Source organism: Mycosarcoma maydis, chromosome 6, assembly GCF_000328475.2.
Source record: "Mycosarcoma maydis chromosome 6, whole genome shotgun sequence".
Lineage (NCBI taxonomy): Eukaryota > Fungi > Basidiomycota > Ustilaginomycetes > Ustilaginales > Mycosarcoma > Mycosarcoma maydis.
In genome coordinates, this window is record NC_026483.1 from 25,672 (window position 1) to 39,744 (window position 14,073).

Consider the following 14,073-nt stretch of genomic DNA (forward strand, 5'->3'; position numbering starts at 1 on the left):
GTCTTGGTGGCCTAAGAGCATCGTTCCGCTCCATTCCAACTTCGCCCTTTTGCTCTCCGAACAGCCTCCGCAGCCTTCATTTCAAGTGTCATCGTTGCACACGTCGCTCATCACAAACCTTGCACATACCTTTGCCTTTGGCAAGCTCGACCATGCCTCTGCGAACCATCACCATCTAAGCTATGGCACAGGTTGCTTCCAGCTCGAAGCTACTCTTTGAGCCCCCGCACCGCGATCTTGTTCATCGCGACAACCGTCTCCCTCACGACGTCCACGACGTGTTGCGCTTGCCTGCCGCCATGCAAGCTGTCACCGCTTCGAGGCCCAACGCTGACAGCGCTTCCGCCTCCCATCGTATCCCGTCCCAGCCAAATGCCTCTAATCCACCCTCGGCCTCCTTGCGCCCCCCAGACCAACAAATGCCTACAACCGCCGCTTCGCTCATGCGCGAAGGCCCAAGAGATTTCACCGTCATCAAGGACGTTGGCGATGGCTCCTTCGGCACCGTCTGTCTGGCAGACTGGAAGAGCCCCCTTCCCAGCGGCACCATGCTCTCCCCCATGCAGCACCCCACCACACGTCCAGAGTACATCGGAAAGCGTCTTGTCGCCATCAAAAAGATGAAAAAGCCCTTTCCAAGTTGGCAAGAGTGCATGAAGCTCAAGGAACTCAGATCGCTCCTCACAATACCCCCGCATCCCAACATCATTCCCTTGTATGACGCCTTTCTCATGCCTACCACCAAAGAGCTTCACTTTGTCTTTGAGTGCATGGAGGGCAACCTCTACCAGCTCACAAAATCACGCAAAGGCCGTCCGCTTGCCGCAGGATTGGTCGCCTCTATCTACGAACAGATTGTCCTCGGTCTCGACCATATCCACCAGCACGGCTATTTCCATCGCGACATGAAGCCCGAGAATCTGCTCATCACTACCACCGGCCTGGCTGACTATCCTAACCTCCAGCCTGCCTTGGCTGCAGAGAGAGACGTCCTCGTCATTGTCAAGCTTGCCGACTTTGGTCTCGCCCGCGAGACGCTCAGCAAACCACCTTACACCGAATACGTCTCGACGCGTTGGTACCGTGCTCCCGAAGTGCTCCTCCGCTCACGCGACTATAGCAACCCTGTCGACATGTGGGCACTCGGTACCATCCTCGCCGAGCTCGTCAATCTCAAACCCCTTTTTCCCGGCCACAGCGAGGTCGATCAGGTGCTCCAGATTTGCGACATCCTCGGTGACCCCAGCCACAGCTACGGCCACGACTCCCGCAACAGGCGCAACGGTGGCGGTCCATGGGACAGAGGCATCCGCATGGCCAGAGCCGTCGGCTTCACTTTCCCCATCCGCAAGCCCGCCAAGTTCTCTAGGTTCTTTTCCGACCGCGTCCCGCAGAACCTCATCGATTGCATCGAGGACCTCCTTCGCTACGACCCTCAAGCCAGGCTCACCAGCAAAGATTGTCTTCAGCACGATTACATGCGTCTCGATGCTCCTCGACTGCGACCCCCGCAAGCCAAACCGCTTGTCAGTGCTACAGCTCCGCTCCGTCCCCAGCAGAACGCATCGCGCCCTCTACCCTCATCCCACTCGACGCTGCTTTCCTCGAACCACGCTCGGCCGCCTTTTGGAGCTGCCGACTCCAATCTCAAACCGTTGGCCGTGCTACGTCAGCCCGACGGTTCTCCCATCGTCAGAGTCAACGCCGCTGCCACTTCCGACCCCAGCCTCGCTAACGGCACAACCCCCGCATCGCCCATGCAAGAGGATGCTACCGAGGTGCACTGGGCACCGCCCGTCGTCTCGTCCAGCAGAGACGTTTCTCTGTCCGGCTATCCTGCCTTTCCCGACTCGGCGTCCCTCTACGCAGCCAGCTCTTCCACTCATCCTGATGGTCCTCCCTCGGGTGCACCATCTTCCGATGCGACCATGGTGATGTCCGACGCCCAGCTCACCGACTCGACTCTCAAACACACCGATCCTCGTCATGCACAGGCGCTCCAGGCCCATCAGTATGAGCAGTACCAACGTCAGTATCGCCACGACGCCGGTCAGTCACAGAGTCCAGGCTACGACGCACACGCGGCTGCTGCCTACGATCGCGACGCTGCGCTTCGCGGCGCCGCTTTTGTACCCTTCGTCGCATCCTACCCTGGCTCAGCCGCCACAGGTCAGTTGGCCGCTGCGACATCTTCGGGTGAGCTTTCCCAGAAGAATGACTCGAACGCAAGCAACGAAACTATCAGCTCGCGCGACAAGGAGAGACGCAGAAGCAAAGTCTGGGGCCTCAACATCTCTTCCAAGTTTGGCGGCAGCGGAAGCAGCGGAACGCTTGCTGGAAGTAGCAGTGGTGGAGCAGCCAATGCCACCGGCACCCATCTGTACGCAGTCGGAAACGCAGCAGCCGGTCGTCTACCGCCTAATGGGCCGATGCAGGAATCTAGGGTATCGCTCGAGCCTACCCCCGCCCAGCGCATCGCTGCCGAGCACTCGAATGCTACATTGGCAACATTACCCAACGGCGCACCTGCCAAGACAGCCGATTCCAAGAAAGCCAGGAAGGAGGCCGAAAAGGCGGCGCGAGAGGCCGAGAAGGCCAAACGAGAAGCTCAGCAGAAAGCAGCGCGCGATCGAGCGCGTGCCGTCATGCAGAAGCGTAATCAGCTCTTGGCCTCGTCCAATAGCAAGGACCCCGTCGAATGGCTGGCTGGTGCCATCCAGTCCGACGAGCCGTATCGATCGAGTCCGAGCGAAAAGGCACGCGGAAAGCAGCCCGCCATTCCTGGCTCTCAGCTGTCGCCATCCATGCCCAGCTTTGCTTCCGGCGAATTTCCTCGTTCGCCGCTCCAGCAACCCATCCATGGTCTCAGCCCCGATTACGGCATGAATGCAAATCCAGCCGTGATGGGCAGTATGGCTTGGCGAGGCGTTGGCGCTGCCAGATACAGTCGCTCCAACAAGGCACGCAGACGCGAGCACGACGACGATCATTCCATGTCGAGCTTCGAAGACGCCGTCGATCCTCGCAGGGCTTCAATGCAGTCGTACCAGACTGGCGACAGCGATCCTGGGCCGGGGACCGGTCAACAGGTGGCGCAGGGACACTACGTTCAACGAGCCAGCTCATCATCCTCGCTCGCCTCGGCGCCCTCGTTGGTCGACCAACGCCGCTTTGCTCCTTCTCTCGAGTCCCATCGCAGCTCGGCAGACACTCGCTCCATCAGCTCCCTCGACCACCAGCTCATCACCAATATGGAAAGGATGACGGCCGTAGAGGCACGAGCGCGGACCCCAGGCAATGTGTCGCCCGGTCCTGCCCATGTTGTCGGCGCGCGCCAGTCGCTCAGTCGCCAGAGTCGCACCAACAGCCGTGCTTCGTCGACGTCTGCGCACCGGCAGGGATCCGCATCGCCGCTGCATCACGCCAGTGGCATTCCACGCTTCCATCCGTATTCGCACGGTGGACCCGTGACGCCTTCGACCGGCTACCACGCCAACTACCAGCTGCCACCGCTTCATCAGAGCTTGGCGCATCCGAGCGGTGCACAGCGGAGCGACACGGCCGGCGACAGATCCGTGTCTCCAGCATTCTACTCGAACGCCAGCCAGCCGCAGCAGCATGTGCATCAACACCACATCAATCCCATCTTCCACGTGCCTGCTGGGAATTCCGGTCACGGCACTACACTACCGCCCTTCTCGTCGATCGCAGCGTCTATCGATGTTCCTGCCATCGACGAAAAGGCGACGCAGATGCTGTATGCACAGGCGCGATCCCCCGGTCCATTGCCGCAAAGCTGATCATCGATGATCTCGCATTCTACCTTCTTTTATAATCTTTGACTTCCAGCCTTTCCGTCACAACTGCTTGTGCTCTTAGTGCTCTTTATCTCGTTCACCCTCATTGCTTTGTTGTTCCCGCATAATTGTGTTTTGATGCACCACATACCATTGATGCTTGCCAATACCATCGTTTTGCATTCTGCATGAACGTGATCTTCCATTGTCTTCCTTCCTCCCCGCGCAAAGCGTATAGTCAATCTGAAGCATTATCAATCTGGTAGTCTGTATGACCGCTTCGTGCCTTGGTGACTTCAATCACTGGGGCATGCTATCTCTACGTCCCTCTGACAACACCAAATCTGGAAAGCGGATAACGTTCACTGTGAAAGAGGAGTAGTCCGAACCACAAAAAAGGATTCTCGGATAATTATGTGGATAAAACAGCCGAAAAGTGAAAAAAAGAAAGATAACTGATCTCCGAATCCGGGAATTGAACCCGGGTCTGCGCCGATTTCTGCGCGGAGAAGCGTCAATTGAATGACAAGGCGCCGTCATAGCCACTAAACTAATTCGGACACGTTCATGTATACGGTGTAAGGCTGTGCATACACAACCTGAAGTAAAGGTATCCGTATTGACTAAAGTCGTTCATCCTGGAAGAGATGAGCATGTAAGAGTATGGGCGCCTATGGACCTCACTGCGACAAGGAGGAGGTAAGTCATGCTTCACTCTTCCTGGAGCCGCGCGCTCATGGCAAATGAATGTATGGAGCAAACAGGAAGAATACCAAGCTGTGGATATTGACTCCCGCCCAACGACAAAGAGGTCAAGAAGTCCGTATTAAATAGAAACACAGAGCATCCGCACACTCGTCATGTTGACTGAGAAGGTGATGGAGATATCTAGGGTCTGACTACAAGTCTACGTAGGTGATTCTGTTTCCGAGTTGGATGCCGATGCGAGTTGCCCAGACTGGCGGGCATTTTCGCAGCTCGGCGCCCCACTCATCTTCTATCTTGTCAATGATGGTGCCGAGGCGTGATGAAATTGGTTCGGGCGCTGCGTCCAACTTGATCCGATCGTCCGAAACCGAAGTCATGTTCATGACACACGCTATGCTTGCATGAAAACGGGCTTCTTCATAGTATACTTTGGCGCGAAACGCTCGTCGCAGCTCGGTGCTCAGTGCTGTTGAGAGAGAACGAAGCTATCGCAAGTCAAGTAGAATGGAGACGGAAAAGCCCGACGGTCAGTAGAAGGAAGGTCAAGCTGAGGGAACAGCGATGCACAGCTCACCTTTTCACGCCCAGAGCCAACCTCAAGTACCATAAAGTGTCGTGAAGCATCGTCGTTTGAGAGATAGGCAATCCTCGAAAACGTGAATGGAAAGCTTGAGATGTTCTCCTTGAGTTGGTGCACTTGGGCTGTGGCAATCTTGACGTATTCGTCACGTTCGTAGCTGCGCACGGTAAAGGGTCGAGTCAAGGAGATGTGAAGTCGCACTTTAACCGTCGATGAAGACTCGAGTGTTGAGAGCTGCGCAGCGTCATCGAAGCTGTCTAACGTCGAGCTTTCGCGGTTCCTCAGATCAAGCACCGTGTGATCTGATCCTAGCTGTTCTTGCAAGTAGTCGTCACTTTGCTCGATGCAGTTGCTCAACGATGGTCCCACAACGACTGCAAAAGCGCCAGGACAGATTCTCGGTCAGAGTCTCGTTCACTTGTTTCCAGTTGCAGACAGTTCCGACTCACCTTCAACAAAGCAGTAGCACAGCCAGTCTCCACGTAATCCATTCGTAGTAATACGCCCCGACGCTGCGCCGCTGCTATCTTGCTGTAGGGCGTCTGCCTCAAGAGGAGGTAGCTTCCTGATTTTGAAAAACTTAAGCGCAAATCTTCAGCCACGCACTCCTCATTAGCACACAGAATGCAGGAGACAGACTCACCTCTTCAATCGAGTCGGATCCGTAGCTACCTTGGATTCGTACGTCACTGATCGATTCTCGTGCAGTCTGGTAATGGATGTGAGCGAGTGAGCTGATCCATCCAGTCTGATGGACGGCAGAGCAGCATCTTCCGGATCTGAGTCCGAGTCGGTGTACTGAGATAAGCCGGCAAGGGCTCCGCTCATACCTGGAGGATTGTTGCCATACCGTAGTGTGAGTCTCGACAAAGAACGCTTGTCAGGGTCCAAGCGTACAACAAACATCAATCACGAATGCACGTCTGTGGAGGAAAACACATATTCACCGACTTCCGAGTCAGGCGCAATCGCAGATCGAGCCCCAGCTGGACATCGTTCCCGATCAAAAAGCTAGTCAAATAGACTGTCTTTAGCTGTTCTCTAGCTTAATAACTCGACTCTATAAGTTCGAGAAGAAAATTCCCACGCTGACAATGATTTGGCAGTAAAATCAGCCAAAAATAATTGTGTCAGCGGCCTCTAATACAAAAAATCGAATTTTATTTTGTAGTCAACCTCAGACTAGAATTTCTTGGTGAGGGCAAGTTTAGCTTGGCTACACCACAGAACGAGGCTGGAAGAAGGCGCAGCGCAAGTGATATCCTAAGGCAAGAAAGCGGTTTCAAGTCGCGACGGCAACGCTGAAATGGAATCAAGCCAGAGAACAGTCAGTGACTTGTAGGGCAACAAAGTTCAAGAGATTCAAGGCAATCTCAGAGAGAGTGTGGGCAAGTGTTTCTGGCAGAGTGCGATTTGCTGCTAGGTCTGGCTCGTCACCATCCCTTACTCTTCTTTGCTACCACCAAGAATTCGTCAAGATGGTGAGTATGCCCTTACCTTTGATAGAAGACAACGTCGCCAGCCAGATCATACGACACCTGACCTCGCTGCCGCTGCTATAGCTCCTGCACAAGGTTCCGACACCCGCACCCATACAACTACACCAACCAACCTCAACCTTTATGTCTAATCTCAACTTCGCATCTCGCACAGCCTGCGATCCTATGAACGGCGCAATTCCGCATACTCAACAATAGTATCGTCACCGCTTTCAACAAATCTCATCACACAGCAACAGCCATTTGCTCGGCTGAGCGTCCGCCTTACTTTGCAACCAGCGTAGATCTTCGATTGTTCGCATAGGCAGGCGACCTCACAACAGATCAGGCAGCTATAGATACGAATTGGATATAGTTAGAGGTCGCTGAATGCATGGATCACGTCTTGGCGAAGATATGGGAACAACAGGTTTTGTTGGGCTTAGGGGTTCATTGGCACACGGCATTGTTGGAAGAACTGCGAGGATGATCAGGGACCCAGTTCCATCACTGGGCGCATTCATTGCCAAGAAAAAGCGAGGATAGCACCAGACCGTATGTTCGAGACCTTCCACGCTGCACTTCGGAGAGCCACCTTCAAACCGACTGCGGTGACATGTTTCGAGACCAACACTTTACTCGAGTCTCTTCGTTTCACCAGCAGAACCGTTCAAATTCTCGCCTTTTCTGCTCGACATATGTCTGCATGCTACAGCGAACGACCAACACTTCCCTAGTCACACTGCAGACTTCAGCAGCAGCAGAGGCAGAAGCATCAGACTGCCGACCACGATCTGGCTTAAGCATCTAGTCAACCTCGATGATCTGTGCACTCAATTTTACTGACATTGATGCATGTCTATCGCACAAATGATTTGCATTTGCCCTCGACAGGACTCCACCTCTCCCGTCACCCTCCGAACTCGCAAGTTCATCACCAACCGTCTGCTCCAGAGGAAGCAGATGGTTCTGGATGTCATCCACCCTGCCCGCGCCAACGTCTCCAAGGCTGAGCTCTCGGAGAAGCTCTCGGAGATGTACAAGACCCCCAAGGAGCAGTGCATCGTCTTCGGCATGCGAACTGCCTTCGGTGGTGGACGCTCCACTGGCTTTGCTCTCATCTACGACTCGCGCGACTCGATGAAGTTCGAGCCCAAGCACCGCCTGGTCCGAGTGAGTATTTCTCCACCAGCCTTTCACGCAGCAGCGGCTATTCCGTTCCGCTCAGACCATACTGCACCTTCCTCTCTCCCAACAAACACCACCCATTTGCATTGTATTGACCTCTATACTTTGATCTCGCTCGTTCGTTTTACTAACAGGTTGGCCTCGCCGAGAAGACCGAGAAGGCCTCGCGAAAGCTGCGCAAGGAGCGCAAGAACCGTGCCAAGAAGGTCCGTGGTGTCAAGAAGACCAAGGCCGGCGAAGCTGCCAAGAAGAAGTAAGCGCAGGCTCCTTTGCGTGTCTCAATACCATTCTTGCCTCTTCGTTCCAGCCCTTCGTCTTTCCTGCAGCAGTCTTGTCCCTCCTGTCTTGACTTGGATTCGTATCGAGGTGTGCATTGGCATCTACAGCGCATTGTCGACGAGCTTTCGCCCCTTCTTTCGAAGTTGACAACACTACAGCGTCCAATGCTCGTCCACCCCTTCGAGACTCGAGTCAAATTCTTCTGCATCGGCATTTCTCCCTCCATACAACATCACATCACGACTGCAATTGTACCATCACACGTCCTTATCGAGGGATCTGCATTCATGTATTCATCTTGTTTGCTCAGTTCTCTTGTCAAAAAGCCACCCCGAAATATCGAAAGAAGGCGGTGTCATTTTTCCATCGATTTACATGCTGTTTCTCACGTATGATCTGATCGCTGTACCCTTGAGACGGTTGTGTTGTCGCACGTTGAGCTTGATCGCATTGTCGATATACTGTACCACGACAATAAATCACAGGGCGAGGCTTGAAAGCGCCAAAGTTTTTCAGTTTCGGACGCGCTAAGGTCCGACGATTGGTTTGCGCTTTGGGCTAGATGTAGGATGGTGTTATCGAGATGAAGTCAATAGGTTGATTCGGATACTATTACATGCGATATCGAATTGGAAAAGGTAGGGTTTCTGTTAGTTGCCAGGCGGGACGAAAGAGAGGAAATGCCGAAGAGGCAAGAACTCATGCTTGCGGCTGAGCCGAGGCTGTTGTGCTGGAAGGAGGCTCTGTGGGGGGTTGGGCATCTACGTCTTCGAAGAGGTTGCCGTTGAGGTCGGGTTCAGCAGCAGGCACTCCCTCTCGCACTTGCTTCTGCGCCTCGATCAGCGCGAGACGACGTTCGTTGAGAACAAACTTGATGCGTGCCATAGATTTTCGCACCTGTCATAAAAAACCGAGGCAACGAACCGGTCAGCATGATACCCTGAATCGCGAATGAAGGAGAAGTGTACGATCGTGAAGCTAGACACTTACTCGGTGGTTCTTTCGACCCAAGTTCTGCGACCACATCCTGGCGGCCTGTCTTGCACCTACACGGTTCAGTTCCTCCCACGCCGTCGCCAGCCTGTTCCTCTCCATCAAGAGCACGTACCACAAGATGTGCAGATCCTTGGAGCTTTTCAGACGCAACTCGCTCGCCAACCATGACCTGCTGTTCGCATCCCTACCCAGGTCCGCCTGCGAGACTGCATGTGGCAGCCTTACGTAGAACTTGGATGGGGAGACCGAGTCCTTGCTCTCCTGCTCGTACGCGGCCGTACCTCCTAGCGCCAGGTCGCTGATCTCGTACGGTTTTGTGCGGAAAAATTGGAGCAGAGGATGCGCGGGATACTGTTTGATCTGCTCGAGCTGCGTTTTGGGTGTGGCGGCTAGCGATGGCTGCGATTGCGACGCGGGCTTGGTCGGTTGAGAGATGGGTGCTTGAGAGGCACGGGAGGATGATGAAAAAGTGCGAGCTGGTACGCCAGCTGCAGATGCGGACGCTCGCAATGACTGCGAGACGCGCATCAGCATCGTCCTTGCTGATGATGACATGGTTGACGTCGTGCTGTGTGGGTGATGTTGAGGCAGCGAGAGAGCGATTAGGAAGTACTGGCTGGAAGAATGGTATCGCAATCACGTCAGGAGGTTGATCCAAATTTTCCAAAATGTGTGTCGGCACCGAACCACGCTGAAGCTGAGAGTCACGAGTCGTGAGTCTGAGTCATGAGTGCCGTCATGCGATTTTTCCATCTTTGTGAGACCGTCACTGTCTCACAATAGCGCGAAACGTGAAAACGCTTCAAATCGTGAATCTCTAATCACGAATAATAGGGCCTATTCACGATTTCTGTGATTCATCCAAAGGACTTCCGGAAGATCGTTCGTGTATGGTTTCGCTCTCCGCACCCTCACTCCAAAGGTAGGCTGCAAGCAAAGTACAGCTATCTTCGAAAAGCGGAAAGCGCTGCCTTACAACAGTGCGCGTTGGCGTCCTCATGCATTCCTTTTCGGACTTCTCTTGGCGGCGGCACTATTGTCCCCTGCTTCTGCTCAGGTTCGATTGATGATGCGAGGTGCGATTTAAGTGTTGGCCCCAGAAAGGCTAGGTCGATGTGACAGACCACAACAAAAACTAGGTTGGGAATCTGTACCATCTCGCGTGTCTGGCAAATCGTCCTGAGCAGGTATCGCTCCACCTTGTCAATCTTGGCTAATTTGCTTCAAGAGTGACGACGCTACGTTGGTTTTTGGAGTCATCTGCTTCACCTGAGCCTGCGGACCTTTTACAAATCAAAGCAACGTCCACGCATGAGAAGCTGCCGAGTGCGTTGAGAAAAACAACTCTGCTGGTGGCGATTCCCGCTTAAGGTCGGATGTGATTTGACTAGGCAGACACCGGATGCGAGACGCCGGTGACAATTCGCCGAGGCGAGGAAAGCACAATGTGCGCGGTATCTTGGCGGGCGCGCACTTCGACTCTCCAGCATCTTGTGACTACAACATGCGTGATTCATACGGTTGCAAGAGTCACGAATAGGGTCGACTAAGTTATGACAAATTTCGGCTCAAAGTCATGATCGGCGGTCCCAGCTCTCCGAAGCCACAATCTGTGCCAACTACTAACATCAAAGCAAGGCTTCGGTCCTTTCAGTCTGATCACGAACAACAAGCTCCCGGACCCATGGCCTCCCTGAAGAACGGGATCCGAGCGCGATCAGGAGTTCGTCTCACCATCTAGCTCTGCTTGTTTCTCGAACGATGGCATGAATTGAAATATAAAAAAAGGCTCAAACGAAGTCACGAGTAAGGAGAAGAACTCATGAAAGCTCGGATGAAATTCACGATTGTATGTTGCTGCGAACTCTCCTGGCCCCTTTCCAGCTTCGCGGTACATGCTTTTCTTCCCACTGTCATGTTTCTCTTTGCAACGTCATGCTCCTATGCAGCTGCATCGAGACTGAAGCAGTCAGAAGTCGGCCTCGCCGAGTCTACACGCGGATGCCGTACCACAAAACAACCACGTAACGTGAGAACCTTCCGACCCTATAAGGTTGCCGGAATTGTCCCCCAACCGCCATCTTCATTGATTAAGCGGAAATTCAGGAATACAAGTCATGAGTGTGAGTGAGTTCAGACGTGTGAACTGAAGCTGCCAACCATAGATCTGTCATGATCTAGTTATGTTGAAACTCCGACACATCGTCTACCAAGTGAAACGTGAGCCGCCCACCTGAGGACAGAGGGCCGCATGGTGCGCGAGCATAATCGTGTATGCAAGCTCGTCATGGACGCATGCTTGCACCGAAAGCCACCCACTTTGACTCTTGTCCTCGGAAAGCATTGCATAAGCAGACCCACTTAGGCGTTGTTGCCCACGCTCGTCTCTCCCACACTACGGTTTGAGTTACACACAAAGGGCAGCTTCAGCTTGGTGCAGATTGCGCAAGTGTAACGGGGTGAAGCCACATGTTTTGGATGGTAGCTTAGCAGAAATAGGTTCGGTCAATTTGCATCACATGCTTGCAGACTGCCCAAATCGTGAATGTGAATCGTGAATGGTGGAGGGCTGTCAAATAAATCTGGCCACACAATTTGCACAACCTGAAGCGCAATGGCTCGACTCCTCTAGCATTGCACCAGTTCTTTGAGCGAGAAATGAGAGAGAATGCCTTCAGCCGATTGGGCGTCGGGGCCTCCAAAAGCCCTTCTCATCTCTATTCTTCATCTTCTTCAATCCAGTCTCAGCGACCAAAGACTCAACATTTCATTCCGGATCTCCCTCGTCTGGAAGCGCTCAGATGGTTTGGATTGGTCGTGTGCCTGGTCGGAAGGAAATCCGATTCCCCGCACGGTTCCACTTGAAGCGCAATCAAGTCAGTCACGAGTCGTGAGTCAAAAAGCCAATAAATCTGTGTCGCAGGTCAATCTGTGAATCACGGGTCCACTCCAAACTTGGCATCCTGCATGCTGCTTTTGTTTCCTCCCCCGTCGCGCCCCTTCGTCTTAGCTTGGCAGCGCTTCGACACCTGTTCCCTACTTGATACGGTTCTAGTGATTGCATCGATCCATCATTGCACTACTCTTCAAGCTTGCATTACCCGCATCGTGATCTCACACCATCTGTCGTCCTCAGTATAGCCTCTAACTTAGGTTGATCGTCGGCACACTTCCGACCTTGTTCGCTCACTTTACACAGCACATCCGAGCGATTCCTCAGCTGCCAACTTCCAGCTTGTCAATAGCACTGGGCGATCGGCTCTAGATCCGATTCGATAGATTCTTGTGGCACAGTGACTGCTGCTCTCATCGGCGTCGCTTCCGACCAGGGATTCGACGCTGATACTCGCACATCCACCCACGAACACCGCATACACTCGCCAACATGGGCGCTTGTCTGTCTGCTGAGCAGTCACACGATACGCCCGAGTACAAAAGATCCAAAGCGCTCGATCGACGGATCAAAGAGGATGAAAAGAATCTTTCAAGAGAAGTCAAGCTGCTTCTCTTGGGTGCAGGAGAGAGTGGCAAATCCACCATCCTCAAGTCGATGCGCATCATCCACCACATCCCCTTCACCGACGAGGAGCGTGAAAATTTTCGAAGGCTCGTCTTTCTCAATCTCGTTCAAGGCATGAAGACCATCCTCGACGTCATGGAAGAGTGGTCCATCGATTTCCAAGACGACAGCAACATCGACCATCTTTTGCTCTTCGTCAGTTATCCCGACATCTCGGAAGATGAGCCGTTCCCTACTAATTACCTGGTCGCACTCAAGGACCTCTGGCTTGATCAAGGTGTACAGTCTGTCTATCGAAGGGGAAATGAGGCCGCCGTACCTGACAACATGTCGTACTACTATACCGACCTCGACCGTCTCTTTAGCCCCTCCTACATCCCGTCTGAGGACGACATCTTGCGGTGTCGGAACAAGACCACCGGGATCATCGAGACCACCTTCCCACTACAAGACCACGTCTACCGCATCTTCGACGTCGGTGGACAGAGGTCTGAGCGAAAAAAATGGATCCACTGCTTCGAGAACGTCACCGCCGTCCTCTTCTGCGTCGCACTCTCGGGTTACGACTCGTGTCTGGTCGAAGACAAGGACTCGAACCAGATGCAAGAAGCGCTCATGCTCTTTGACTCGATCTGCAACTCCAAGTGGTTTGCACGTACATCCATGATTCTCTTCCTCAACAAAGTCGATGTCTTCCGCCAGAAAATCGCCTACTCGAGCATCAAGCACTACTTCCCAGACTACGACGGAGATGATCAAGACTTCAATGCGGCAAGAAGCTACTTCAAGGCGAGGTTCTGCAGACTGAATCGAAGCGTCAACAAGGAGATCTATCCGAGCTTCACCAACGCCACCGACGTCTCGTTGTTGAAGATCGTCATGGCCAGCGTTACCGACATTATCCTGACCAACAACTTGAGGGATATCGTACTATGAAGGCACAGCTTCTCTCGCCCGCCGTATGTCACCACTCGACGCATTCTTTCGTGTACGCTGCCTCGGTGCAGTATGGGTTCCTACTCAATATGCTCAGCTTTAGTCCTTCGCATGCACAAGCAAACTCTCGCTAGATAGCCATGGCACACTCTCCTACGCATTGGCGCAGGCCACGTTGTCGCCGCCCTCGTAAGATGTATTTTTAGGTTTTCTTCGCTTACTATCCGCATCAAACCTGGTCCATTGATATGGTGAACATCGCCAGCCGTTGTGCTCCGGGTGGGAAGAAAGCTCGCTGTAGTGATGCGGATGCGACAATGTTCCCGATCTGACTTTTTGGCTGGGCAGCTTCGTACGGCTCCATCTGACGCCTTACGTGAGTCGCCTGTTCGTAAACGTGGGCGATCTGGATCAGCAGAGGTTCGGGGATTTTCTTACTGGTGAAAGTGAGTCCTGTAGGAGCTCTCGGATGTGTGTGGGAAGGGAGGTTTGATGCCTGCCTCCGTGTCGTTGGCAGAGAACTCCACGGGAACGCCGATGACGGGGTTCTGAGCACATGATGATTTTCGTCAGATTGCGATCCTTCTTTTC

General features: G+C 53.5%; 5 protein-coding genes and 1 non-coding gene across 6 annotated transcripts; 3 read left to right on the forward strand and 3 right to left on the reverse strand.

Moving 5' to 3' along the window:
- Window positions 1-182: 182 nt before the first annotated feature.
- UMAG_11410 (cdk-related kinase 1) lies at window positions 183-3,800 on the forward strand (the record flags this gene model as incomplete). Its single annotated transcript, XM_011390912.1, has 1 exon — window positions 183-3,800. One exon carries the CDS (start codon window positions 183-185, stop codon window positions 3,798-3,800), a length of 3,618 nt encoding a protein of 1,205 aa, XP_011389214.1.
- Window positions 3,801-4,257: 457 nt separating this feature from the next.
- On the reverse strand, window positions 4,258-4,357 carry UMAG_16044. Its single transcript has 2 exons — window positions 4,321-4,357; window positions 4,258-4,292 (listed from the first exon to the last, which is right to left on the reverse strand). It is a non-coding gene; the product is annotated as a tRNA-Asp (tRNA).
- A 339-nt stretch (window positions 4,358-4,696) lies between these two features.
- UMAG_02514 (uncharacterized protein) lies at window positions 4,697-5,913 on the reverse strand (the record flags this gene model as incomplete). The annotated part of the gene is made up of 4 exons (XM_011390629.1): window positions 4,697-4,990; window positions 5,080-5,459; window positions 5,535-5,650; window positions 5,729-5,913. The coding sequence occupies 4 exons, from the start codon at window positions 5,911-5,913 to the stop codon at window positions 4,697-4,699; spliced, it is 975 nt and encodes a 324-aa protein (XP_011388931.1).
- A 650-nt stretch (window positions 5,914-6,563) lies between these two features.
- Window positions 6,564-8,008, forward strand: UMAG_11411 (40S ribosomal protein eS24; the record flags this gene model as incomplete). The annotated part of the gene is made up of 3 exons (XM_011390913.1): window positions 6,564-6,566; window positions 7,458-7,736; window positions 7,886-8,008. 3 exons carry the CDS (start codon window positions 6,564-6,566, stop codon window positions 8,006-8,008), a joined length of 405 nt encoding a protein of 134 aa, XP_011389215.1.
- A 721-nt stretch (window positions 8,009-8,729) lies between these two features.
- Window positions 8,730-9,581, reverse strand: UMAG_02516 (mitochondrial 54S ribosomal protein uL29m; the record flags this gene model as incomplete). The annotated part of the gene is made up of 2 exons (XM_011390630.1): window positions 8,730-8,927; window positions 9,021-9,581. 2 exons carry the CDS (start codon window positions 9,579-9,581, stop codon window positions 8,730-8,732), a joined length of 759 nt encoding a protein of 252 aa, XP_011388932.1.
- Window positions 9,582-12,411: 2,830 nt separating this feature from the next.
- On the forward strand, window positions 12,412-13,482 carry UMAG_02517 (guanine nucleotide-binding protein subunit alpha-2; the record flags this gene model as incomplete). The annotated part of the gene is made up of 1 exon (XM_011390631.1): window positions 12,412-13,482. The coding sequence occupies one exon, from the start codon at window positions 12,412-12,414 to the stop codon at window positions 13,480-13,482; it is 1,071 nt and encodes a 356-aa protein (XP_011388933.1).
- Window positions 13,483-14,073: the final 591 nt, after the last annotated feature.